The sequence below is a fragment of the Coturnix japonica genome, chromosome Z, assembly GCF_001577835.2.
Source record: "Coturnix japonica isolate 7356 chromosome Z, Coturnix japonica 2.1, whole genome shotgun sequence".
In the NCBI taxonomy this organism is placed as follows: domain Eukaryota; kingdom Metazoa; phylum Chordata; class Aves; order Galliformes; family Phasianidae; genus Coturnix; species Coturnix japonica.
Window position 1 is genome coordinate 47,345,267 of NC_029547.1, and position 26,638 is coordinate 47,371,904.

General features: G+C 39.1%; 2 protein-coding genes across 2 annotated transcripts in view; both read right to left on the reverse strand.

Annotated features, from left to right (window-relative positions):
- GAK (cyclin G associated kinase) overlaps positions 1-6,897 on the reverse strand; it is a 66,075-nt gene extending 59,178 nt beyond the window's left edge. The window contains exons 1-2 of the mRNA XM_015849558.2: positions 6,841-6,897; positions 6,563-6,729 (exon numbers count right to left, since the gene is read on the reverse strand). Of these exons, the coding sequence (XP_015705044.1) occupies positions 6,563-6,704 (142 nt within the window). The 5' untranslated portion in view covers positions 6,705-6,729; positions 6,841-6,897. The remainder of the gene's footprint in view (positions 1-6,562; positions 6,730-6,840) is intronic.
- Positions 6,898-9,317: 2,420 nt separating this feature from the next.
- Positions 9,318-26,318, reverse strand: LOC107306415 (S-adenosylmethionine synthase-like). Its single transcript, XM_015849559.2, has 9 exons — positions 26,168-26,318; positions 22,128-22,205; positions 19,604-19,726; positions 18,632-18,744; positions 17,767-17,910; positions 16,686-16,904; positions 15,856-16,038; positions 13,885-14,018; positions 9,318-10,900 (listed from the first exon to the last, which is right to left on the reverse strand). The coding sequence occupies exons 1-9, from the start codon at positions 26,238-26,240 to the stop codon at positions 10,798-10,800; spliced, it is 1,170 nt and encodes a 389-aa protein (XP_015705045.1). The 5' UTR covers positions 26,241-26,318; the 3' UTR covers positions 9,318-10,797.
- Between the last annotated feature and the right edge of the window lie 320 nt (positions 26,319-26,638).

The following is a 26,638-nucleotide window of genomic DNA, read 5'->3' on the forward strand; positions in this document are numbered from 1 at the left end:
GCATTCCTTTCTAAACTGATGGAAAAGCACAAATAAAACAATGTCTTCACCTTCTCACTGCAGCATCTGGAAGAAGGCTACATGGATGTTTAGCCTTAGCAAATTACAAATTTGTAATTCAAGAGAAGTTCTTTTCTTTCTTCCAGTATCTCTATCTACACAGTTTGAAAAGCAATTTCCTGGAACTTCCCTCAGATATCTCATAGAAAAATCAGCACTAAGAAGTCTATGTGTTTTGTGAGATGTAAAGTAGCCAGGCACCCCACAAACTTCTCATTAGGCTATTGATATAAACAGTGAAATCTCCATCTTCTTTTGATTATTCATTAGAGGACATGCTTTTGCTAAAGAATGCATTGCCACTCTTAATTCTATCATTTATGTCCAGCTTTTATTACATATTTGTCAGGCCAAGGAATGTGTCACTAAAGCAGAAGCACAAGCTTCATACATATCACAATTAACTTATATTAGCAGACAGTACTTTTCTCACTATACTTTGAAAGACAAATATTGCTTATTACATACCATCAACTCCTGTCACTGAGGAGAGCAATTTACTTTTAGTGAAATGGTTTAAGTTAAATGAACTGCCACAGCTCAAATGAAGTCAACAACTTAGTCCACACTTCATAGAACAGCAATTATATACTCAAGAATAATGAGAAAGCCACTAAAGCATTCAGGTGTAATTAGTCTGCAGTTGAATTAGTTATTAACGAAAACTAATTTTAAACAGCAATTATGATATAAAACATTTTTCCTGATGCACCTATCTTCAGCATGGTAACTCTAAAAAGTACTTTAAAAAAAGATTTCAAGAACGCTGATAGATGACAGTTTTGTATATGGATTATCTAACTTAGCTTATCAGAAGAAAAACACTCTAATTCATTTATAGATTACTTTTCCCTTACTGTGATCTCTGCTCCAGAAAAAATTTCAAGATGAAATAACTGATAACTTATTATTTAACCCATAAAACTAGACCGCAGTTTTTAAGTTCACATTTCACTGGTAATGAAACATTCAGAGGAATATTTTATTTTGCATTGAGAGGCAACAGGAATTACTAGTGAATTTGTCAGTGGATCTTTAACGCAGTATGAAAGCCCTTAGAAGCACTGCCTAATCTAATCACATAAAACTTCAGAAGTTTATCTTTGCAAACTAAGGAGACATTGAAAAGTATCTGTTTATGTTTAGTGGATCAACTCAAGCTTCTATTTACAGCTAGAAAGCAACTTTAAGTTCTCTACACTTAATATATTTCTTCTTCATCAGTAAAAGATGAAATAACTTCTGAACTCTTGTAATTGTTTCTGCTACCCCACCACACATACACCACAAACTGCTTTTACAAATTAGACTCACTAGAAACACTGAAGGAATATGATTATATTTAAACAGTGCATAATTTTTAAATACATAAGTTTTGTCAGTATCTTACCTTAACATCATCATCCCATCTTTCAGATACACGTTCTAAAAGTTAAAGTTGTTTTACTACATACTCATTCAGCGCACAGTAAATGGGTCTCTCCCTCTTCAGTTATGCTGAATAATACCAATACAATACTGAATCTATTACAGCTGTCACAGAAGAAAAAAACAACTGTGTTTTTCTCATGACAGTGTATGCAGTGGGACACACTGTTCTCATTTAATTTACCCTCCCCTTGCAGTTGCATTCCTGAATGGAATAAAGGCATGAGACCAAAACAAGTTCCTCTAATTCACTGATAGTCTTACAACTCAATATTTTGACAGCTAAGTGACCAGGTTTTATTCCTCCTACGGTATAGGTGGAGATAATGAAATTTCCCTACTAATCACCACTAGCAGGCAAGCAAGCATAAGGTTTATTGTAAGCAATTCATTATCCAGAATGGGGAAAATGGAAAGCCAGCAACACCCAGCATTTAGAAAACAAACTTGCAGGGTTACTACACAAATACAGCAACTTTCAGGATTGAGAATTAAGATATTATTTTTGAGGACTACTGTCCAGCCTGCTCTGATCACCTATTCCTCACCACTCTCACAAGGTCAAATATGCAGGTGTATTGATAGCTGAACCAGCCACAACAGCCTCAGTTCCTCAGATATCTGCTACAGAATGACACAGGAATCCAGGCATTCCTGAACCATGGGGAAGGACACAGCACTGTAAAACTCAAAGATAAAAGAAAGCATCAGAAAGGTTCTGCTGCAAGTAATTGGACTACATGCATCCAGACTACCTGGTAAGAACAGATGTTCATGTGGTGACAGAAAAAAGTACAAAATATTGAGACTTGTGAGTGATGTGTGGGCATGAAAGACTGCCCACATGAAAACATGCAAAACAGTTACAATGACTAATATGGTACTAACCAGATGTGCAATCAATACTTAATTAGAATTTCACAGCAGTATGAGCAGTTAACTGGAAGACCCCAAAGAACCATAACAACTACTGAAGCCAGCACTACGTGAAGGGCAAGTAGTGAGTAGATGTAAAGACACTGAGTCACTTCCTCTAACACTACTTAGACGCAATTAGCTATTGAAATGTTTAAGTAAAAAACACAGGAGGCTAACCAGTTCCTTCAAGTTACTTTACTTTTAAAAGCAAACATCTGATCTGTCTGATGCCATAAAGGAAAACACCAAGGAAGAAACTGAAGAGAGAAAAGGTGATTCTGAACAAGAAGATCCATAAATATCAAGGAATCAGTAGCTGGAATGAAGTAAATAACAACTCAAATGCACAGTGTGGAGCTGGTAACAGAGATGGAAATTTATAAAGATTATTATTATTTATGAAGATTATTAACCTTAATACAGATTGTGAAATAAATAACTGATCTGGCACTATCCTAAGGACTGAAGAAAGTCTTCTGCACTGGATCACTTTAACAGGGAGGATGACAAAGATACCGACTGATCTACCTCCCTCAAGGTGAAAAATGGTGTGGTTGAAGTAAGAGCAAGTGAAGATTCCAAACCTAGTCACAGAAGCAGCCCAGGCAGTGTCACAGGAGACACTGAGTTTGAGCAGAAGATTGACAGGCTCATAGCTGCAAAGCAGAAACTTCAGCTCACAGGGCAGCAAGGCAGTGGCACAGGCTGCCTAGAGAAGCTGGGGCTGCACATACAATGAGCTCAGTCCTACTCCTACGGTGGCATTTCTGCAGAACAAAGAGGGAAACACACTTATATGAACTGTATAATTAGCATCTTGGTTTACCATGTGGGTGCACATATATTTACACCAATGTGGACATGCAGCACAATATAGACCTAAAAAGAGCTGTGGGAACAAACTAACCCCTGCCACACCAAACTCCATAAATGCCAACCCACATACTGCACTCACATCGACTAAAAGCAAAGGAAATGGTATTGCCTTACCGAAAAGGTCATCTCCCCACACTTCCTATACATTTCAGCGAAGATTTGAAATGTCAGTTCTGAAAGCCCCACTTGAATTTTCCTTACGGAATCTGCCATGAAAACTCATTTAAAAGAAAAGGACTTTCAATGTGTTTAGTGCTGAAGGGACTGCTCTTAAGTCACAGAGAAATCACCAAGCACAAGGCTCAGGGAGAGATGAAAAGTTTAATTTCAGCAAGAAATCACACTAAATCTAATACACAAACATTCCTGATCTAAAACTAAAAGCAGCAGAAGAGACTGCAACATTTAGACCACCACATGTAAGTTTCCTACTGAAAAATAATTGAGGTTTTTTGTTGTTTTTTTTTTGCATTATGTTTTTTTTTGTTTTTATGGGGTTTTTTTTGCTAGTTGTTTGTTTTGAGAATGTGATTAACAAAGAAGACTCTTGCAACACCTGCTCCATAAGTTGTCCCCATAAGATTTCCAAGTGTCAGCACAGGTTCACTACTGCAGTCTGCATCTGCATGAATACGAAATATACCAAAAGACAGTTTTATCACAGCTGTGTTGGGTAGAAAGCCTTACCTCTTGGCATACACAAGCTGTTAGGAGTGGTTTCAGTCAGTGAAAGTAAAACCTGTAGTACCAAGGCAAACAAAGAACACCAGAAACTGTGGTGACAAGTAACATACCTTATGAGGGTTAGACTTAAAGTGAATCTCTATATGCTTGAAATCATCTAACTGGCATATCTGCTCTGACATTTTAGAAGGCCTGTGAGCAGAAAGCAGCTGCTCAGGTATTACAAACTTGCCTCAGAACCAAGAAAATCTTTCTCTTGATAGTAGCTGCCTGGACAGCTTTTCCTTTGTTGTCCCCTGGAAACTGCGCTGAATACCCCCTGCTAGAACATCAGGTTACTAGCAGAAACAGCCATTCATTAGTTCAGCATTCACTCTGCAGTGACATAATATTCATTGCTTACATTGTACTTACAATTTTGACCGTATGTTTTGAAAAGAAGCTGTAAGTAAGGGCTGATGGCAGAATAAGGCTAACATCTATGTTTTACATGCTGCCCACCAACTAAGATCATGTTCTTCTATATGAATCTGCGAGGTCTTGCCTGAGATCACTTCTCAAAAGTGACTGAGAGTTAAAGCAATACTTGCTTTGCCTTTTAGGAAGGAATAACAGCAGTGAAAACTGATGTCCTGCTTTATACAGCAAGTTACTTCTGAGTTCAACTACAGAAATTAATCTTAAAGAAGCAGAGTTTTCTTTCAGCCTGGTCACTACAAGATTCCAGGAAAACTAAGCTGGAACAAACAGTGTAATTATCAATAGAATTACTTCAGTAGAATACAATGTCGAGAGATACCCACAGAAAGCAATTTCAACAATTAAAAGCTCTGAATAGAGCTTTGGGATGTTAGCCTAAAAAACATAGCAACATAACATGCAAAGTACACAAATTATGTATCAATAACAACAAATTCCCCTTTTTCATCTCAAGACAATCCTTAAACATTTCTTTTGGTTGTAGATACAAAAAAAATCCTCTGAATATAAACATATTATCCTAATTTCTACTAAAATCTAACTAGCACACACACACCAAACACTGCACCTATTTCAAAATAGGCTACCAAGCAGTACGCTATAATGTCTAACCAAAAATATTCACCGAAAGTGAAAATTGCCCCAAAGCAGCCCAGTGTAAGGTAGGTGCATTTGGAGACCTTCCTGTACTTCAACTCTCTCCTTGTTGACAGAAGCTTGATACAGTTGAGACATCTGCATTCAAGGAAATTCCAAGCCTCCCACCTTTGATTGCAGAAATCATTTCTTTTATAAGTTATGTTTTCATTTCCTCCCTGACTGCAGAGCCCTAAGTGATGTGTCCTGCATTTTGTGTAGCAAAGATCTCTGAAATCTCACATTCAGTACTTCAATAACACACAGGTCTTTGAGGCCAGCCAGCTGGTCAAAAATCACTAATGCAGTTTTACAAGCATAAGGATTGGGAAAGACCTCTAAAATGACCTAGTCCAGTGGTCCACCCACCATTAAGTTGGCCACCTCACCATATCTCTAATCACCATTCAGGGGGAAGCTCCTTAGTATGAGAGTGGTGCTGGAACAGGCTTCTTAGAGAGGCTGTGGATGCCCCATCCCTGGAAGTGTTCAAGGCCAGATCAGAAGGAGCCCTGGGCAGCCTGGTCTATTAAATATAGAGGTTGGTGGCCCTGCCTGTGGTGGGGGGTTGGAGACCCATGATCCTCGAGGACCCCTCCAGCCCAGGCCATTCTGCAATTCCGTGATCACAACCGTATGAATCCTGAACACCTCCAGAGATAGTAGTTCCACCACCCCACTATGCAGCCTGTTCAACTGAATCACCACTCTGAGAATAAATTTATCTTGATATCCAGCCTGAGCCCCCCCAGTGCAAAGTAAAGCTATTCCATCTTGCCCTATTGTTGTTATCTGGGAGAAGAGGCCAAACCCCGCCTCACCACAACCTCCTGTCAGGCAGTTGTAGAGAGCGGTAACAACTCCCCTGACCCTCCTCCTCTCCAGTCTGCACAATCCCAGTTCCCTTAGCTGTTCCTCATAAGACCCCTGTTTGATATAGGATGCCACTGGTCTAGAAAGCTTTTTTTTACTATGTTAAATTTGTTTAATATGATGGTATTTACATAACACAACTTCTTTTTCAAAATGTTCGAGTGCTAAGAGATACTAGTCTTCTTCCCCAGCAGTAATCAGTTGTGCTGCTGAACATACAGAGCACGGAGCTGTGCAAGGGGAGGGGCAGCTGGGGGTCAAGGCAGTGGGCATGGAGTGGGCTGCCCAGGGCTGTAGTTTAGCAACTTCAGGGAGTGCCTGGAGGCTGCTCTCAGACACAGGGTTTGAGTTCTGCGCGGTGCTACGTGGAGCCGGGAGTTGACAGTCATGATCCCCGTGCGTCCTTTCCAACTCAGGTACTGCGTTTTAACTCCTGTCCCTGTGACAAGACGCTCCCACAGGCCCCACAGGCACACGAGGAAACGGAGACGGCAGCGGCAGCCCCCGCCCGAGGCAGGCCCCGCAGCTGGGGGCAGCGGCCCGCGGGAAGGCCTCCCTCAGCGCAGCGCGGCCCCGCCCGGCAGCCGCCATCGCGCCCCACTCTTACCCTCCGCGATGACCCGCTTGATGCGCAGCTTCATCTCTCCCATCTCCACCGTCTGCCCCACGAAGTCGTTCTGATCGCGGCTGGCGGCCCCCAGGGTGCCGGGGCCCGCCAGAAAGTCCAGGGCGGACTGGAGAAGCGACATGGCTCCGCCTGGCTTCAAGCCCCCGCTGCTCGGCGGCACCGGGCGAAGAAGAAGAAGAAGGGGGGGGAAGAGAGTTTAGTGCGGGCGGCTCCGCCGAGCTACCGACCGCAGAGCACGGCCTGCTCAGCCACCGTACCCTCCGCTCCGGCCTGCTTCCGGGAACGCTACGTCACGCCGCCATCCTCCCCCTCCGATAAACCACACCCATCGATAAACCACGCCCGTTCCATTAGCCTCGCCCCCCAGTAGGTGTAGCTGAGTTTGTCCTTCGGCGGAGGGCCGAAGGTTGGTGTGGCGGAATAGGGTGTTGCTGCAGTGAGGCTGCTTGCTAAGGGCACATCACTTTGACCCTTGAGGGCTCAGATGGCCATGCTGGTTCTGTCCCGCACTGATGATGAGTTATTAAAGTGGTGTTTCTCAGTTAGCCTCCACAAACTGACGACTTGCTGTTCTTCATAGCACTGTCAGCACTTTGAGAGCAGCAGGCGCTGAGTTCACATCAGGAGCACCCTGCCTTCAGTCTGCTTTTGTTTCTGACTTCTCCAAATTTCTTTCTTTCAGGCAAAGGCTGGAACTATTTGTGACCAGCAGACGCTGTTAGATAGGCTTACTACACCACCCCCTTCTACTCATTTTGCCCTTGTACTAATTTAACCTGCATATTCCTCTCTGAAGAATTGTTCACACAAGGCCACCACTGGAAAAGGAACAGGATTTTTGTAAGGAACCAGAGGTTGAATTTTTCTGCACGTGAAGGTTTGAATTTTGTTAGCACCTTTCTTATTCCCAAAAGAACTGTACCAGAGGGGGAATACAAAACAACTGGAATTCAGACTTAAGCTTCAGTGAACACCAAGACTTCTTCCTTATCTTCAGTAACAGACTGAATGACCCAGGCTACAGTGACCAACTTTCTATTTTCTTCTGTCAGTTCTCTTGAGCAGTTCCTGATGGATTCTCTACTAAGTGTCACATTTACCCCAGGACAAAAGACACAGCTCAAAGGCTTGAAGAAACCACTGAGCAAGACAAGACAGAAGAGGTATTTCTTTCAGCAGCAGTACAGGCTTGTGCCTGTTTGAAATGCGCTTCTCCTGTCAGTATATATGTGCATTTTTGAAGTTTTAAAAGTAGCAAAAAGTAGCAAAAATAAATAAATAAATAGATAAATAAATAAATAAATAAATAAATTTGATTTTGTTTAATTTTTCATTTTGTACCTCATCATCTAGAAAAGTGATTTGATGTGACTATTAAGAAAGGATCTTGGCACAAGGAGTAAACAACTCAAAATTTCAGTGGAAAAATTTGCATGCAGATAAGCACTAAATGTGGCATCTAACCCTAAAAGCTCTGCCCAGCCATTTGTGCAGTCCCTCTCATTCCTTCAAATTGCTCTAGTAATACAGTGACAGACTACACTGGGAGTTTGTTATAAGAATGATTGCGGGAAAGTAACCATGTTGCATATAAAGGAATTATAAGGGAAAAAAAAAATGTAGGATAAGAAGCAAGAATGCAACATTTGGAAAAGTTACTTCCCATCTTTCTATTCACCTCATCTTTCTATTATCAAGCAGACCACTAAGTGGGATAGGGTTTGAAATATATGCAACTGATTGAAACTCTCTGCAGCAATGAAGCTGAGCTTTTTTCTTTTCCTTCCTCCCTTCCTCCCTTCCTTCTTCCTTCCTTTCTTTCCTCTCTTTCCTTCCTTCCTTTGTTCCTTCCTTCCTTCCTTCCTTGCATCCAGCACAGACTGCTGCAGGATTGTTGAGAACCTGATGAGAAAGTTATGCTCTGGTCTTCCCATTTTTACTGTTATCCACTCCTCTTCCTTCTACAGCCTCACCCAGAATAAGCCAAGAGTACTTAGACAAAAAATCCTGGGTGGGGAGGGCAGTAAAGAAGAGATTTCCTTTTGCATGATAAAGTCAAGGCAGTGGAGAGCTATAAATTGAGGTACTATTAAATGACAAGTTTTTTCTGTTTACTAGCACTTAGTAATGATATGCACTTCTATTTCCATATCAGTAATTGCTTTCAGCTCATTAGGAATTAAATGTATTGAAGAGTAATGAATTAGCATTCCATTTTGCATCTTTCTGTAGCATTTAAGCATAATACAGCTAGCAAAATGAGATGCATAATGCGTGTGTGGCCCTGGATAGGATTTATTAGGCTCAGCACAGCCTGAAAATCCATTTCAGAAGTACTTCTTAGAAGGAAGATTAAATATTTCTATGTTTGTATTTTTTGATGCAGCAGCTCTTGTGATATACTCTGAAAGCATGACTCATTAAGCTGACTCCAACACAAAGCAAACAGAACAGGTTTTGACCTTTCTTAGTATTAATGTCTTAATTTTGCCCGCAGAGATTCCTTATCTCTTATGAGACCAGAAAGATAGGCACCTTCACAGCTGAGTTGGCACTTCTGTTTCATTCTGTAATTGGCTTGTCTAAGTTTGAGTGAAACTATGCCCATTTGAAAGCTTTAGATTTAATTCTGCCTCAGGGACACTCATGAGAGCCATTAGATTTTGGAAGCGCACATCTAAATTAATTATTTATTTTTTCCCTAGAACAGCAACTAATGCCTCTACATGTCATAATGAGTGTTATACACAAATAATTTTACTATAACATGGTTTTTAATTCATGCAACTTTATTAGCAGAATATCCATACAGCTTGCTTCTCTGTATGAAGTCATAAAATACAATGCACAAACTATTATGTGTTTCTGGTGTGTAATTATAGTTTATTTCTTACATAGATTATGAGCCACTATATTTTGAGAGATTTACACAATATATTGTAGCCATGAATTTCAAAGAAGAGCCTGCTTATTTGATACTAAATTAACAATGTATAATAAAGCAGCAGTTGCAACATTTGGAAATAAAAATATTTTAATTTATTCTTCCACATAGGCAACATTTTAATTTAGCTAAATTTTCAGCAGTCTTGCTGCTCATGTCTGCTCTGGGCATCATTTTTCATTTCTGAAGCCACAGTTTAAGTAATTCATTTCTAGAATGATAATGGGAACATTTGAAAAGATGTTCATTGATTTTGTGGAGCAATTGCTTCGTCTTTGGTATTGTATTAAGCACAACAAAATTTAGCAGAGGTGTAGCATCTTTTCTGTTTGCTTTAAACAAAACAATTCTACACTGGGCAAATTAGCCACCACATGTAAATAGTTATTAGAAAATCTGCTAAAATATTTGGATAGAAGACGTGGAGATTAGACATGTAGTACAGCTTCCTGTGCATGAGACCTTTCATATTTTCCAGTACTTAAAAAAAAAACCTGAATGTCTTTGATTTTTTTCTTCAATTTGTGCTTCCAGCTAGAGAATTCGAAAGAAGGTAATGCCCTCCAATTAGTTTTTACAAAAAGCCTCCATATTTCATTCAGTGGCTCAGTGAAACTTAACCAAATCATTTCCAGCTCACACAGACATGGAAAACTGCAGTTTTAAAGGAGTAACAATAAACAAGTAAAAGAATTACAACACTCAAAGCTGATTACAAAATCACCACATTCCAAGCAAATACAACACTAACTCAGATCTTACTTCATTGAGAATTAAGGTGACTGTGTTCTGAAATAAGTATTTCTACTAACTCACCTGTACCAAAGGAAACGGTAGTTGTAGAAGTCACTGCTCAAAGCATTAAGACAAGCAGATCTATTGCTGTTTTCCTTTTGCAGAGGGCTGTTGGAAGGTACCTCACCCACTTCAACACAAAGTTAACTGGGTAAGCAGCAGCCAGCTTCCCTGGCAGTACTGCGCTGACTTTATTTCCCATAATCATCTGTGCACTTAAATTCTGGTCACAGCCGAAGGCCTAAATTGGTCATGTTACCAAAGACAAAGCTGGACTATGTTAGACAGAGCTGCATGCATTTGAAGCACAGGGCCCCTATGAAAGTTAGAATTTGAATACTTACGATTTTTAGCACATCTATTAGCTACGGGGTGTCATTGTGAAACAAAAGGAGGTGCAGTCTTTATATGAACAGCTTGGAGTGGTACCTGATTGTTAAACCACCTGTCAGTGATCTGAAGCATTCCAAAAAGCTTAGTAAACAAGCTTTTTGGGTATTTCCCATGTAAATTCTTCTCTCCCAAAGTGCCCATAGCATGCTGTTTTTTGATAGATTGGCCTCTTCAAATCCAGCTCCCTAAATGAAAAGAAAAAAATATATATTCCAATGTGTTTTGCTATGTATCAGAGGGACAATTAGCATTATCCCTGGAAGAAAGATGAGTTAGTTGTTGTTTCCTTGCGCAACCACACACATTTATAGCAGCAAAAGTAGTAAGATGATGGCTTCAATTTAGAGTGATTACAGTCAGCTTTCCTCAGATCTATCAAAGTCAAATTAATAAGGCTTTTTAAACTTTATGGTGCAGAAGCACTGCATTCAGAATAAAGTTTAGGTGCAATTGTGCTAGCATTAATGTGTTCTGTGTTATTTTAAGTGTACTACAGCATATTTTCTGATGCTACTGCGCTATAGAGACAATGGTGATCTCAAAAGAAGCAAAGATGCATGAAATGATTAGAATAGGGTTGATTGTCATGATTATTGCTTTTCAGTCTGCACTATGTAGCAGATTGCAGCTATGCTAAATAGTTAGTCACAAGTATCCACACAGATGTTTATCTTTATTTTAGACAAGGCCTGATACATTTTATTCTATCTGTGCTTTCTTATATTTACTATTGTATTTAATTATTTTTGAAAGCATGTTTAAAATAGATTGTTCACACCTTGAAAACTGTATTAGGCATAGCAGAGTAAGGAAAGAAGAACATATACTATCAGCATAGCTAATCTACTTCAGATGGTGAAGATATTATATATTCTCACACTTGAGGGATCATTTTGTTGATCTCATGATGTACAGCAGCTAAGTCTTGTTTCAAATAACATTTTCTGTGATATGATCACATGCTCCAGGAGCTAATGCAGACATTTGTACTTGACCCTAATAGAAAAGCCATCAAAATATGTGCTCTGACTGGAGGAAAAGTAAGGCAGCATAAAGTATTTTGATGCTTTGCTGCTCAGAACAGATAACCAGCACTGTTTAAATAACTTTGAAGGTCATGGGGTAAAGTTTAACATGGAAATATTCACTACAGAGTATTCTTGTTTTCCTTTGCTTTCTTCTCCTTTTCTATTGTTTTCACCACTTTAGGGCTAGGAAAATGTACTATAAAAATGTAGATTTTTTGAACATATTCAATCAAGGAAAGTGTCTGATAGCTACTGAAGGTGATGAACTAACATAATTACAAAAGCAAGGAGGAGCTCTAAGCTGTTAACACTTAGAAAATGTTGCCTAGCAACTTGAGTTGCTAAAATGCTTTTCATTATCTCAGAATATCTGGGGGGAGGGGGGAGGGTTGGAAAGTTAGCTCTATTGTCACTTTATATGTTCGGGAAAGTTCTAAAATGAAGTGCAAAAGGTTGGCCAATCCAGAAAAACGTGTTAGTACTGCTTGATTCTGAGAGCTGGCTCTCATTTCAATGAACAAAAGAACCCCCCTGGTCATTCAGATGTTGACATTTTTCCCCTTGGAATGAAATACAGTAAAGATTCCTATAGAATATATAGACTAAAATGATAGGAATAGCTCCAGATGGAAAAGAGAAACAAATCATTTAAGGTTCACTCAAACAAATGTGCATATATGTTAACGTTTAACTAGCATTGCTGAAAGTGTCTGAGTGGTTCCCTGTTTCCCAGACTCTGCTGGTACCTAACTTAGACTTAAGCTCCAATGCTGAATTTTATGAAGCTTAATAAGGTATGAATTTACAGTGTGGTAGCTTCCTTAATAGGAAAAAAAGAAAAAGAGGTGAAAATCAATGGGGAGATTCAGAAGCTTTTCAGGACTGAGAAGTGGAACCTCTAGCATGAGTTCCGTGGAAGACTGACTGCGAACTTGCAACAACCTCTACCTCCTAAGGGTTCACCTAAAGAATCATGAGTTAATCAGGAAAAGAACAAACACATAAAAAATATTAAGATCAAATTACAGCTACACTGGATGGAGGTTAATTCATATGCTGGAAAATACAGATGCTGAATCTACTTCCCTCTTCCGGCCCTTTATCTGAAAGAACAGGATGATTCCCATGCTTCTCTAAGCATAAGGACTAATATCTGTCTAAAACACCGGCTTGCTCAGGCCCAGAAATATTACAGAAAGGCGTATGGCTGGGTTAGCTGCAGGGGGTTTCCTTGTCCTCAGTGTCTATATGATAGCCTTAATGACTCATGCTTCTGAACACATCGAAATTTTCACTTTAAGACAGCCCATTTCATGGTGGGCTTTTTAAATTTTATTTTATTTTTTTTTTAACACAAGATATTTCAATCTCTTATGAAGGCTTAAAAAAGCATTTAAGAAATCTGTGTTCCTTTTAAATCAAATTCAGTTGACTTCAAGCAGGCTATGTATGTATGACAACTAGTGACAAGGTTTTGTTGCTCAGATTTTCTGATGCAGAATGCAGGCCTGAAAAAGCTAGTAACTTAAAAGTGTTATTTTCTCTTCTGGGCTAATGGCCAGTATTCTTAGAAAAGCAGCAGCAAATGCTAAAACATCCCACTCATTTCAAAGGGACTGTTTGTGAAGTGAGGACAACAGAATCTTGCCATCTTGTGGCGACTGTCTCACAAACTGATACCGTCTAAAGATTAAAGGCAGGGAGACTGTACTGAATTTTCTTCAGTAAAAGCCAGTCTTTCTGATGCCTTCCAGATAAATCTGTGGCTGGGAGGCTTACACGCCCTTTAAGCAGACTGTTTGAAAAGCCCATCTACATCTAATATTAAATCTTAATTCTACTTTATCAAGCATGTTATCACCTGGCTAATAAGCTGCTACACAACACACTACCACAGTTACTGGGAGATGTAACATTAAATAATTGACACAAGTCTTACTCAGTACATATTGTGACCAGATTTAAGAACTGGCCTTTGTATATCACACTGAGTGTGTAGGAGGGGCAACAACAGAAATTACAGCAATATTAGACATATGATGAAGGTGATTTTGGGGAGGTTAGGAGCCAGAAACTGTAATATTAACCTGTTAAAAGAATGTTAGGAATATGATTTCTTTCAGCAAATACAGCACACAAACCTTATTATAGCTCCAAGGCGTAGATCAAAGTTTTTCTGTACAATCTCAAGCAGCTCTTCTTCAGATCTGTCTGAGGTTCCATAATGAAACACTGAGATCGCAAGAGGATGACTCAGACCAATAGCATACGATAGCTGTAGAAGACATGCATATAACCCAGATGCAGTTAAAACACTCCCTCCTACATTTTGCCTCAGAGAAAGGAAATGGCCATCTTATTTATCAAGGGAAGTTTGTATGTACTTTTACATACATAAAGCTAGGGAATATGTTTCTGCTATTTGTCCTTTTAATTAAGACTAATGTTAGGAGTAAAGCCAGGTTTCTTTTTCATTAGCAAATAAGCCAATATGTTTATGTCACACTAAATAAAACATATGTAATATTTGTGATATTATCCAGCTGATCAGTCTGTAGTTCCCACCATTATGAATTTTGACTTTTTGGTATTACAGCCTGGCTAGCAAGAAAGCAATGTCCATAGCAAAGCCAGCTCATCTTCAGACAATCTGAAGACCAGCAAGATCTTTCCATAGCATACAGTCACAACTGGGCTGAAAACATGTCTGTATTTCCCCTTGATACGCTTTTCTTTTCATTGTCTTTAATCCAGACTCCAGTGACTTTACAAGACCTTTGCTCTTTTGCTCTCATTCTTTCTCTCCTCCTTTCTTACTTTCACTGTTAATATCTGACCCCTCCAAGTTTGCTGTTAACAAAATTAGTCTTGCCATATCTAAAGTTAGGCTTGGGAATTTAAGGAGGATCTCTCAGAGTTATGAAACAACAACATTCCCATCTGAATGAAGAATTAAAAAAATGGTGCATGTGTTCCAAAATACTACTAAAAATGAGCATACCAGGAAGTCAGATGTCTTCAGTCCCCTCAGGGAAAACAACTAAATAAATAAACCAAAGTGATTTTCTAACTATCACTATCTGTGCTCTCCCTACTCTGCCTGCCCTTAATTTGCTTTACTGCACACTTTAAGTTTGATCAAATATCAAACACATACACATCTAAAGCAAGGGCTCCTGTTCCTAACTGAGATGTCTGGTGTTATGTCACTGATTTTAAGCACATTCAGAGGACTTCTCCTCTGACCTGTATGCTTCTTAAACACCTTTCTCCAGAAAAATAGCAGCAGGATCACTTCTACATTTCAACATCCTAACTTGCTGCACTGAGTTAAAGCTACTATGGGGCAGCTACTTGGAATAAATACATATATAAATATTACAAAATGCCTAGACAAATCTTAATGCTTTAGCTTCGGTTTGGATTCCAACCAATAGCAGAACTGTCTAAGTGTCAATAAAACCCCTCTTCCAGCTGCTGAGACTTAGGAGTCCCAAGAATTCACACCCAAAAAAGGAAATGCTTTTCTTCTGATGATGAAAGTTCTTCTTGTTTAAAGCCTTTAGAAACAAATAATCATATGATTGAATTTTGTTTTTAGAGACCATAGCAGAATCCACAATAGAGAACTCATGGTAACTTTAGGGTATTTTCAAATGTAGCTTTGTGTGCTTTAAGATACAAATAATTTGGCTACTCAGAAGTGCAGATTACCATGTCTAGACACTGATAACATAACTGTGATGTGCAGTACAGCCCAGTTTGAAGTGCTGGGAATATCCATTCCCATGGAATATGCAGAGCATCAGCTGAGCTGCTGAAGTAAAAGCAGTGACAATGCAAAGTGGTACTGGGAGCAGAGGCAGCAACACAGCTGGAGAAAGAACATTATTAAGAACACTCCTCATTCCAGGTGCTTCCTGGCCTGTATCTTGGCTTCTCTAATAGGACTGACCCCTTAATACTTATCCTGTGGAATGACCCATTCTAGTACAAAACATCTAATTCTTAGACTAGAGTGGGACTGAGATTGCAAGCATGTACTCTGAGGGAATGGCCACACAAGGGACAGATTGTCTGTGGTGCTATATTAATTTCACAGTTGCTCTTACCTGGATTAATACTCTTTTACAGAGACCAGCTTTCACCAGAGACTTTGCTACCCATCGAGCTGCGTATGCGGCAGAACGATCAACTTTGGAAGGGTCTTTTCCAGAGAAAGCACCTCCACCATGGGCTCCCCAACCTCCATAGGTATCAACAATGATCTTCCTGCCAGTCAGACCAGCATCACTCTGCAGAACAGGTAATTGATTACTCATGAAACACAACAGTCTATCTATTCCATACTAAGTTATTGGGCATGGTCTTGTTTTGTCGTATTTTCCACAAATACAACTTAATGTTCAGCATATCTGTTTTTACTTGTGCAGCTTTTCTGAATAATTCAGATGTGGAAAATATGAAGCACACAGCATTTGAAAGGGAGAAAGCGGAAGAGAAACATGGAATGAAAAGAAAGGGAAAAAAAAGCAAAATATAAAAAAATATAGAAAGTGTTGTTATTTCTGGGTCCTTTTGTTCATTTCCTTGTTTTTGTGTGTGTTTGTTCATTTGTTTTACTGTGAAAGCACAGATAAACTTCTTGTCAGATATTTTAACATGTATCTTAAATGCTGACTTTCAGTCATTTAAAATTACCTTCTGGGACCAATACGCAGATTTTTACATTTAGTTTTCCAAGCACATAAAGCTCAGTTTCAATGCAAGCTGTCCAGTACAAAAACTTCAGTAGCAGTGACTGAAGATTCCTTAAAAACATTTATACTTTATTCATTAGAAGTATACAACTGCAGGAGAACATTTAGAAACACATGGCAAGGTTTGTTCAGGCTCTCTGAATCCAAGTCACTTTATCTTGTCTACTTTTAAAGTACCATACCTTAGGACCACCTTCTACAAACTTCTCACTTGGAAGGAGATGATAAATTGTGCCTTCATCGAGATACTTCTCTGGAATGACTTCTTTAACAACTTTCTCCATTAGCTCCTTCTGTATGTGTTGTAAAGGTACATCTGGGGCATGATGTACTGAGATCACAACTGTATGCACTCGGATGGGTTCCACTGCTCCATCACTCTCCTTGTATTCCATAGTGACCTGGAAAGAAAAAAAGGTACTGAATCAAAGGCAGGAGTGCCCCTAGAGAACACTTCTTCATGTGGAACACTAGTCTGAAACTTTGGAAAGAACTTCATAGTTCTTTTCTACAGCAAAATTATTATTATTATTATTATTATTATTATTATTATTATTTATTAGTATATTAATAATAATAATAATAAGTGAAGAGAAAGGGGAAGAAAAACAGTATGTTATTGCCGGTATTTAGTATCACTGTAGGAAAAGAATGTAGAAAGTGCTAAAGCACCACAACAAAAAGTAATGCATATTACCTGTATTTCCACCTAGATAAAAAAATAAAATAAAAAAGAACCATGCAGATGCCTGGGGTTGTTCCTGGCAGAAGCTGAACTCATTCCATTTTGTATGTTAACATAACTTCAACTAGTGAGGCCTCAAAGTTGAAGAACCATGTAGAAATGTGTAACTGTGGTTGAAGATATGTTGATCTGTATTCTTTGCTACTCTTTGAATGGAACATAGGTGTTTATGCAAGAAATAAAAACAAAAATAAACAAACAAACAAAACTTGTTTGTAATTTGTTAACCTTCCTAATCTCCAGAGGGAAAAGATATTAATTTGAAGAAAACTGTAAAGACAATGTCAGAACAGATTAAACATTGCATGTGTGTTACACAAAAAAGCGCACAATGAAATCCACCTCGCCTTGGAACATGAAAATGACACTATCATTTTTAAAATATGTATGTATATATATGCATTATTTAAATGTCACATATATCTATGTTCCAGTTTAGTAGCAGACAGGGTAAGTGACTCCTGTTCTTATTCACTGTGAAAGTTTGTAAACAAATATCTATGCATTTATTTACAAACCTGTGTTTTTCCGTCTGGTCTAACCCAGGGCCAGGTTCCATTCCGTTCCAGGTCCTTTATCCTTGCAGTGAGCTTGTGTGCCAGGAGGATTGTTAAGGGCATGCATTCCTCAGTTTCATCAGTAGCATAGCCAAACATTAGACCCTGCATTGAAATACAGGGAATTAAGCCACCCATTTCCAGGTCCTCTTCTTGTTTCTGCACCTGTCTTTGCTACAAAGTACTTTAAAACCAACCAAACCTAGAAACAGATAGCAGTAACTTGCAGAGTTACTTGGATGCATAACCAGCCTGAAATGACACTTAATGTATCTGAATTGCACGAGAATGAGAGTTACAGAAGAGTCTGGTTCCCAAGAGTGACTGAAGCATCCACAAGAATTCACTGCAAGGGCTTAACAGACATGATGCTCATAAAGTCTGGCCTACCTTCACCCCATCCATGACAACTGAAATAACGCAGCCTGAGAAGCAAATCCGGGCTTGCTGCAAGACTTGAAAGACCAGCACTGCCATCTACTGGCCAAAAGCTTAATTGTAGCTCTAACCAGTAGCGCCACTGGTCACAGGAAAAGCCAGTGAAGCTAGTGACGGCTGTGTCATTTATTGTTCTTGTGTGGTTGGCTGGTTTGCTTTAGTTTTGGCAGATTATGGTTTTGGTTGGTTTTAGTGGTCTTTTTCTTGTTTGTTCTGTTTATTTATTTATTTATTTATTTGCATTTCTGATGATTAAGAGAATACAAAGTAATTGGCATTAGCTCTTACACTTTAATTTCTGCAGCGTTCATAAGGGAAAGTGTCTGGTCCAGCACAAATCTGTTTGTGTGTATGCTCTATTTCAGTGTCTAGAATAAAATCCCATTACCTGATCCCCTGCTCCAATGTCATCATCACTCTTGCCATGGGAGACAGCATGCTTGATCTCTTTACACTGTTGCTCCAAGGCCACTAGAACTGTACAAGTCTTATGGTCCAGTCCTGGTGAAGGATATTTGGGGAAGTGAGGTCATATATTCTTGAGAGTTTACTATCCACTAAAGAAGCTTTTGGGGATTATCTAGTTACCTTGGCTAAGACTTCAATAAATCAAAGTATGCAACTTTCCTATACCATCATGGCTTTGTACTGCTAACAAAAGCAGACAATATTAGTCTATTGTTTTTACAGTATTATGAGCTGGGCAAACTGCAGTTGAAACGAACTCTTTAAGCGGAAAGGTCAAGTGTAACCCTAGCTGCCCCACAAAAGCTTGTGATAGTGCTTATATACAGACACCTAGGGTTCAGATCATATGTGGAAAATGTTATCAGAAATTGTTACTCTTTTGTTGTTGTTTTTGCTACAGGTTCTAGAATTGGAGAAAAACTATGCAAGTAATAAATGAAAAGGGAAGACTGAAAGAAAGTATTTGTGTAGGGGTTAAATTGCTGAAATGAAGCTACCACAGGAAAATATTTTATGAAGTCATAAAGAATTCCCTAGGGGATTAAATTCAACTTTTGTGGGATTACTCACCCCACGGACAAGGATCATTGAGGTTTAAGCTTTTACTATATAGACCTGTGAGGTAACTACTTTTGGATAATTGAGTAAACACTAGCTTTTCTGCATCAGAGGAGAAAGGAGCAGATAGTATTTTGAAGAATGAGTGTTTTATGAATATACTACCTTCAAGTAGCTTCTTCAGCATCAGCACAAATATATGTACTGACATCTGTGCAGTTTCCTTTTAGGTCTGGACACATATTTTGTTTCATTGTTAAGCAGATCATAAAAACGAGACTTTGGCTACATGCAGAGCAGATCCAACAATGCATGAAAAAAGGATCTCACTCACCTTTAGAAGAGTCATCATACCCTATCCTCTTAAGGGTCTCTCTTACTATTTGTTGGTAATCTACAATAGCCCGGGATGTGATCTCTCCACAAAGCAAAATCATTCCAGTTTTCGCCACACATTCTGCAAGGAAAAAAAAAAAAGAGAGAGAGAAGGATAGAGAAAGGAGGAGAAGGAAAGAGGGAAGAAGGTAAGAAAGAGAGAGAGAGAGAGAGAGAGAGAGGAAGGAAGGAAGGAAGGAAGGAAGGAAGGAAGGAAGGAAAGGAGGAAAGGGAAGGAAAGGAAGGAAGGGAAGAAAGGAAGGAAGGAAGGAAGGAAGGAAGGAAGGAAGGAAGGAAGGAAGGAAGGAAAGGAAGGGAGGAATGGGAAGGAAGGAGGAAAGGAAGGAAAGGAAGGAAGGAAGGAAAGGAAGGAAGAAGGAAGGAAGGAAGGAAGAAAGGGAAGGAAGGAAGGAAGGAAGGAAGGAAGGAAGAGGAAGGAAGGAAAGGAAGGAAGGAGGGAAGGAAGGAAGGAAGGAAGGAAGGAAGGAAGGAAGGAAGGAAGGAAGGAAGGAAGGAAGGAATTTACTGTACAAACTCAGAGAAATGCCTTAGCTTAAGCATATATCTGTGTGCCATTACTCTCCTCTTCAACTGACACTAACATAAAAATCACTTCAAGGTGGGTTCATTCAACGCAATTATCCTATCTCCACAGTAGTCAGCAGCAAACATCTGTAAGGACAGGTTTCCATGTTTTCCTGGTCTCCACCAATTTCATCTCAGGGACCTTCTGAAGCTAGAGGGACATAACCTATTAACAGATAGCATTACTAATCCTTGACAGATTTCTGCTACACTAATTCTCCCAGTTGCCCTTGGAAACCAAAAAAACTTCTAGCATCTACAGCAGCCCGAAGTGGGAAGCTCCACAACTACATTACCAATACTATGCAGAATCATTTCATATTCCAGGCATCATTGTGGCCTTCAGATTTCACAGAATCAGTTCAGTTGGAAAGAACCCTTAAAGGTCTCCTAGTCCAATTCCTCTGCAGTAAACAGGGATATCTTCTCCATGTGGTGTTAAACGTATAGCAATCAATCACAACATGCTCGCCACAGCAATACAATCTACAATTATGTAGCTTTATTTCACATCCCATTCAATCCTCCCTTAAGGAATGTAGAAAAGTAGTCTAAACTATTCACTGACAGACATTGCATGGCAGTGTTATAAAACTGTACAGCCATGGACTGCAGTTATCACAGGAAGGTGATCAAGCTAACTTTAATTGACAGTTTAGGTTAGGTAATCCATACATGCAGTTAAGAATGTAGTACAGGGCAACCTTTCTCTGTTTGCAAGAAGAATAATGAACTGTACTGAACTACCAAGCCATATATATCTCACATGGTATCTGTGGATGACACCACAACCAGAGCATGGTGGTCTCCAGCAATAGTCCATGATAATACAGTAGCCCTGAATGAATACAGTGCATCAAACCTTTTGATACCACAACAGCACAGAGTATTCTGGTACCATTGTTTTCACACTCAGTTCTGTGCTCATTGACCAGCAATCATTCTCCCATCTTCCTCACTGTAGCAGACCACTTATGCATGTGAGACATGTATTGTACTATGATTCCTCTGCTGGGAGAAGAGACCTTGTATTTCAGGTGCGAGGAGAACCACTTTCAGCTCATTCTATGTGATCCCTACCTAAAAGGAAAACCTTACTGGTAGAACACGAAGCTGTGGATCTTGGGGCTGAGAAATGGCAAAATAAGGCCCTGCTCATCATCGGTACTCCCTACAAATTCTTCTAGGCCCATTGCAGCCCAGCAAAGCTTGATAATGATGAAAGCCTTCACAGCATGAAGATGCTGTTATAGAATCAGAATAGGAATGGTTCATCTTGCTAAATTTGATTGATTGCTTTTCATTCTGACCAAAATGTAATGCAACCAAAAGAAAATGTGGCTCAGGAACTGCATTCTACCAGCAGCAAATACCTGAGCCCCAGCAACACCGCCATCTGCTCTATCCGAGAGAAGTTTACCTTATACAGTTTGGAGCTCTTCAAGATGGGATGGATTTTTTAAATGTTTAGGCCTCCCCAAAACAGCATTTTGAACTTAACTACTAGCCAGAAATTTCCATTTTCTCTTTTTTACTGTCATGGTTTGTAATTAGCAAAGTTTCTCTCTGATTTGTTGGATGCATTGGGAAGGATCTTTTACTCTCATGAAACCATTTAGCTTCACTTCATCAGAGAGGAAGCAGAATACTGATTTTGCAATTTTCTACATTTTATCATTTTTAATTTGTAGTGAAATACTCTGTATTCTTTTTCCTGGTTATGTCTTGCAGTCTTCTGCTCTCCCTTCTCCCCATAGTATGTCAGTGCTGGCCATTGGCTAACTGAGGAAGAAAGGGCTGCCAGCCAACCACTGTAAGAATTTTGACAGGACATTTTTAGCAGCATGGATTAGTTATTGCACTTCATTAATCTGTTTTTATGTCCGCATTGTACTTACCACAGGCAACCTTGGCATCTGGATCAATACTGAGATGAGCATCTAGAACAGCATCACTTATCTGATCACACATTTTGTCTAGAAGACAGAAATAAAGATGCAACATTTCTATTTTGTGGTAAAAACTGAAAAGTGATTTCTTAACAATATTTAATGTCCAGTAGCCAATAGGTCACTGTTTACTGAGCATCTGCCAAGAGGCAATTTCAGCAACTTAAAAGTCTGAATCTGTCCTATCCTGTTTTCACACTTCTCCTCAGATTAATCCAAACAAACATATTACTGTCATCTGCAAGGACAAAAAGCCTGCCAAGTGAGGGCACAAAGACAAAGCTCATGAAGGCATTCTGGAATATTCATTTCAGGAGAAGGTGTACAAAGTATCTCCCGAATACATATTTAACATATGCTCTTTCAGTAGTTCTTAATCCCTATACTGCACGCTAGTAACTGTTAGAGATTTGCATTTAGGATATCATCTATCTCTTCACTACCTCTAGTGAGGGCTTCTGAGATCTCATGTATTTACATTTTTTAAGGGACACTACAAAAAGGTGTTTTAGATTGAAGCCCACTCTAGCAATTATGCACAGCTATCCAGTTTGTTTGAGTTTAGAAAGCAGTGGTGAAAAATGTTTTTACCTGCTCTGCCTATAGTACCTACTACTTAATAAAGAAGTAAAATCTGAATGTGCCGTAATTTTCTTTTTACTAGGACAACTGTGTCGTTTAAATTAATTGAATAGATTAAGGGACAAATTGAGATTCTTGTCTCCTTGGGGTAACTGAACCAGAAAAAAAGCAAATTATGTTACTTCTGAAGAAGTTCACATTTAAAATATTACATGTCTGCCGAATCAGTGTGAGGAATATTCATTAATCTTGACCCACTATCATTAAAAAATACCTTCAGCAGTACAGCTACGCATCTGGATCTACAGTATTATATCAGTGAACCGGATATCTTTATTGTTAGCAAGAACTTATAGAATTATCTATTCAATTATCAGTCTGAAATAACTTTTCAAGTGAGAATAACATTACATGTTCTGGTAAACTAGAGGGCCCAAAGACAAAGTAATGAAGGAACATAATTGAATGCACTCCTTAAATTACTTTTTGCTTTTAATCTACTCTGGAAGCAAGCAAGCATCTGAATTAAATTAGAAAATAAGAGCGGAGTTATTCTATACCCCAAAACATCACAGAATCACAGAACCATAGGACTTGGAAGGGACCTCTGAAGATCACCATGTCCAACTCCCTGCCAAAGCAAATTCCATAGCATAGGAAACAAGAAATGAGAACTCTTCAATTTCATGGTCACTCTGCCCAATTCAGCTCCCAAGCTTCACATCTCTCATGAGTCCTTCGCTGCCTGTGAAAAGCAGATCTAGTGGGGCACCTCACCAGGTATGTTCTCTTGCCAGTTGTGTCACGAAGTTACCTTCCATACACTGTAGAAACTGCCTAGACTGCTTCTTCTGCACTGTATGGTATTTCCAACGTATATCTTGTTCTCAAGAGCTGGCGATCATGCAACTTCTATCAGCTGCTTGTAGAACACCTCATCTGTCTCTTCATCCGGGTTAGGCAGTCTATAGTAGACCACCACCTGGATGTCTGCCTCGTTAGTCCTCCCCTGATTCTTACCCATAGAGATTCAACCTTATCCTTCCCAACCCCAAGCTCAACAATGTCAAAGCACTCTAACACAGAGAGCTACATCATCACCTCTCCTTGCCTGTCCCTTCTGAAGAGCTTCTAGCCATTCATTGCACCACTCCAGTCATGGAAGTGATCCCACCATTTTCCATAATGGCAACTAAATCATAGTTTGCCTGCACCGTGGCCTCCAGGCTCAGGAGACTGGGAGGCTAACATCAACCTCTTGGTCTGCCTCTGAGAAAATAAACAAATAAATAAATAAGAAAAAAAATGTCATTCAATGCAAAGTTCAAGGCTCACATTGAAATTAGCACAGGAACCATAGACCAGTATCTTCCAAGATATTCTAAGAGCAAATAAATATGAAAAATGCCAACCTGTAACTTTGAATGTACAAATCCTTGTGCCTCCAATACCACATCACTGAGGTATAAACTAAACTATAAAACTGAGGTATAAACTAAACTAAAAACTGGCTTAGATTAGAGCACAGAGATAGTTTCTGCCTGTACTGGATTCTTCGGTCATGTCATTCCAGATGCAGAACCTTGAACTTGTCTTTATTAAATTTCATGCAGCTCTTGATTGACCACACTTCCAGCCTGTCCAGGTCTCTGTAAGACAGCTCTCCCTTCTGGCATGGTCACTTTATCATCATTAGTAATTTCATTGTCCAGACCTTTTTTGCAGATATTCTACAGCATGGGGCTGAGAATCCCTGGCAGATTCCATTTGCGCCAGCCTGCATGAAAACAACTGATCACTGCCCTCTGAGTAATGTCTGTTGTCCAATTTCCATTTCCTGGACCACAAATCCCCTCTACATCTTGCCAGTTTGGCTAGTATGAGACAGTGGTTAAATAGTGTTGTGCAGGATCTTCCCAGACACTTGCTTTGCTTACTTATAATATTCTTTAAGTAGATTCACTCCATTACTTCCACAGGGTTTGAAGTAGGAATAATGGCCTCATAGTTTCTTGGATCCCCTTTTGGGCCCCTCTTGTAGATGGGTGTGACACATGCCCTCTAACCTTACTGAAATTTCTTGCTAATATGTTTACTTATGGGATCAGAAACATGGTCAGTTACGTAAGTATATTGTACCATCATAAAAACTGACCACAGTTTGAAGACCCAAGGGCACAAGATGAAAGACAGAAACATCAAGTAGTCATAATTTCAGACCCAGAAATTATTTTTACAATCCAGCATAGAATCAGTAATGTCAAATTCCAAAGTTTATTAATCAATAGCCCTGAGGAAAACAAAGTCCTGCAAGTGTGGAAGGGATTCAAAACATGGGGTTTGATACTCAAGCAGGAATGGCATATCCTGGAAGAACTGATAAGTTTTACTGCCTTCAGTTACTTGCCCCATTACAACATACAGAATAATGTTCAAAAGCAAACAAGTGGTTGCAGTCATTCTTGATATAATGCTACATGCTGCAGTGGTCTTGCAGCTCTTGGGCTGTTCACTAAAGGACTGAGCAGACATGTGATACTATAATAAATGGCCTCACGCTATGCAATTCCCACATAAGGAACAGGATTCCTAAGAACAAACATACACAAGAAAAACCATTTGCAATTATTCAGTGTTCAACTTATGTACTCACTCTTAGGCTTTTTATCATTTATTTTATTATGAAAAAATGAAAAGGTAGTGTTACTTTTAGTCTTAACATTAAACCTCTCCATTTGGAGGTTAAAATAAACATTTATAAATGTTGCTGCCCTTACTATAAATTTAAATCACTACTATTTATGATGGAAGCCTGAGCTTTCTCTGCTCTAATAGTTAATACAGCTTCTAGATGCACGTTTGTCTAAATAACGTAGTGTGAAAAACACCTGAATTTAAAGAGCAGCAATTAGAGCTGCAGTCGGTCCCAGAAAAATACAATGGTTTTTTGCAGCACCTACAGAATATGTAGACTTGCACTGAAGAGAGCAGTTTGGCAAAACAGCCATATTTAGTATTTACAGAAGTATCTGGAAGGCAGCTCTAATGAAAATCAATTCCTAGTATTTCAAACATCTTAGAAGTTCAGAGTAAAAGGTGTGAAAGACATTTTTTCACTGCAGAACTGTAATTACAATCAATGTCCAGTATACTTAGCAGCTCTAAGTCTACTGTAGAAGACACCTCCATGCTTCTTCCTCTCAAGTAAAAATTCTAAGTCATCTACAGCAGACTATACTGCATATTACATAAATAAAACAAATTCTTGTCAAGGAAGTAAAAACACTAATCACAATAACTAATTGATTCTTTCTTTATTACGGGAGACAGGACTCAACTTTCATCACACAGCATTCTTCAGTGCAAGCATTAACAAATGCAAAAATTTAGTCAGTATTTTGACTTACCAGAATGTCCTTCTGCAACAGATTCTGAGGTAAAAAGAAACCGCTTTTCTTTTTTTGAGGTATGGCTTGACATACTTAGTATTTTCAGTGAGCCTGCAAATAGGAAACACCCAAAGCAACTACAGAACAAGCCCAGACAGAAGACAAAGTGGAAAAGTTAATGTATATATGAAAGCAGCTGACGTAATGGCTTCCGCATGTTTGTTCCTCAGAAGATTAAGACTGATCTTTGTGAATTTTAAAACACACCACTATAGAAACTCGTAAGACTTTAATGTTTGGATAACCTTAGTCCTGTTAAACTCTGCAGAAGTATTATCGTTAAGTTAAATGCAAAGATAGCTAAGCCAGAGTTGAACACCTCTGCACGTGTGCCAAATCCTTCATTCCTCCCTTCTTCTAACTGCTAAGCTAAAAGCATTTCACGATAGCAAAAAGCAATGAGATTTATTTGTAAGGGTAAACGAAGTT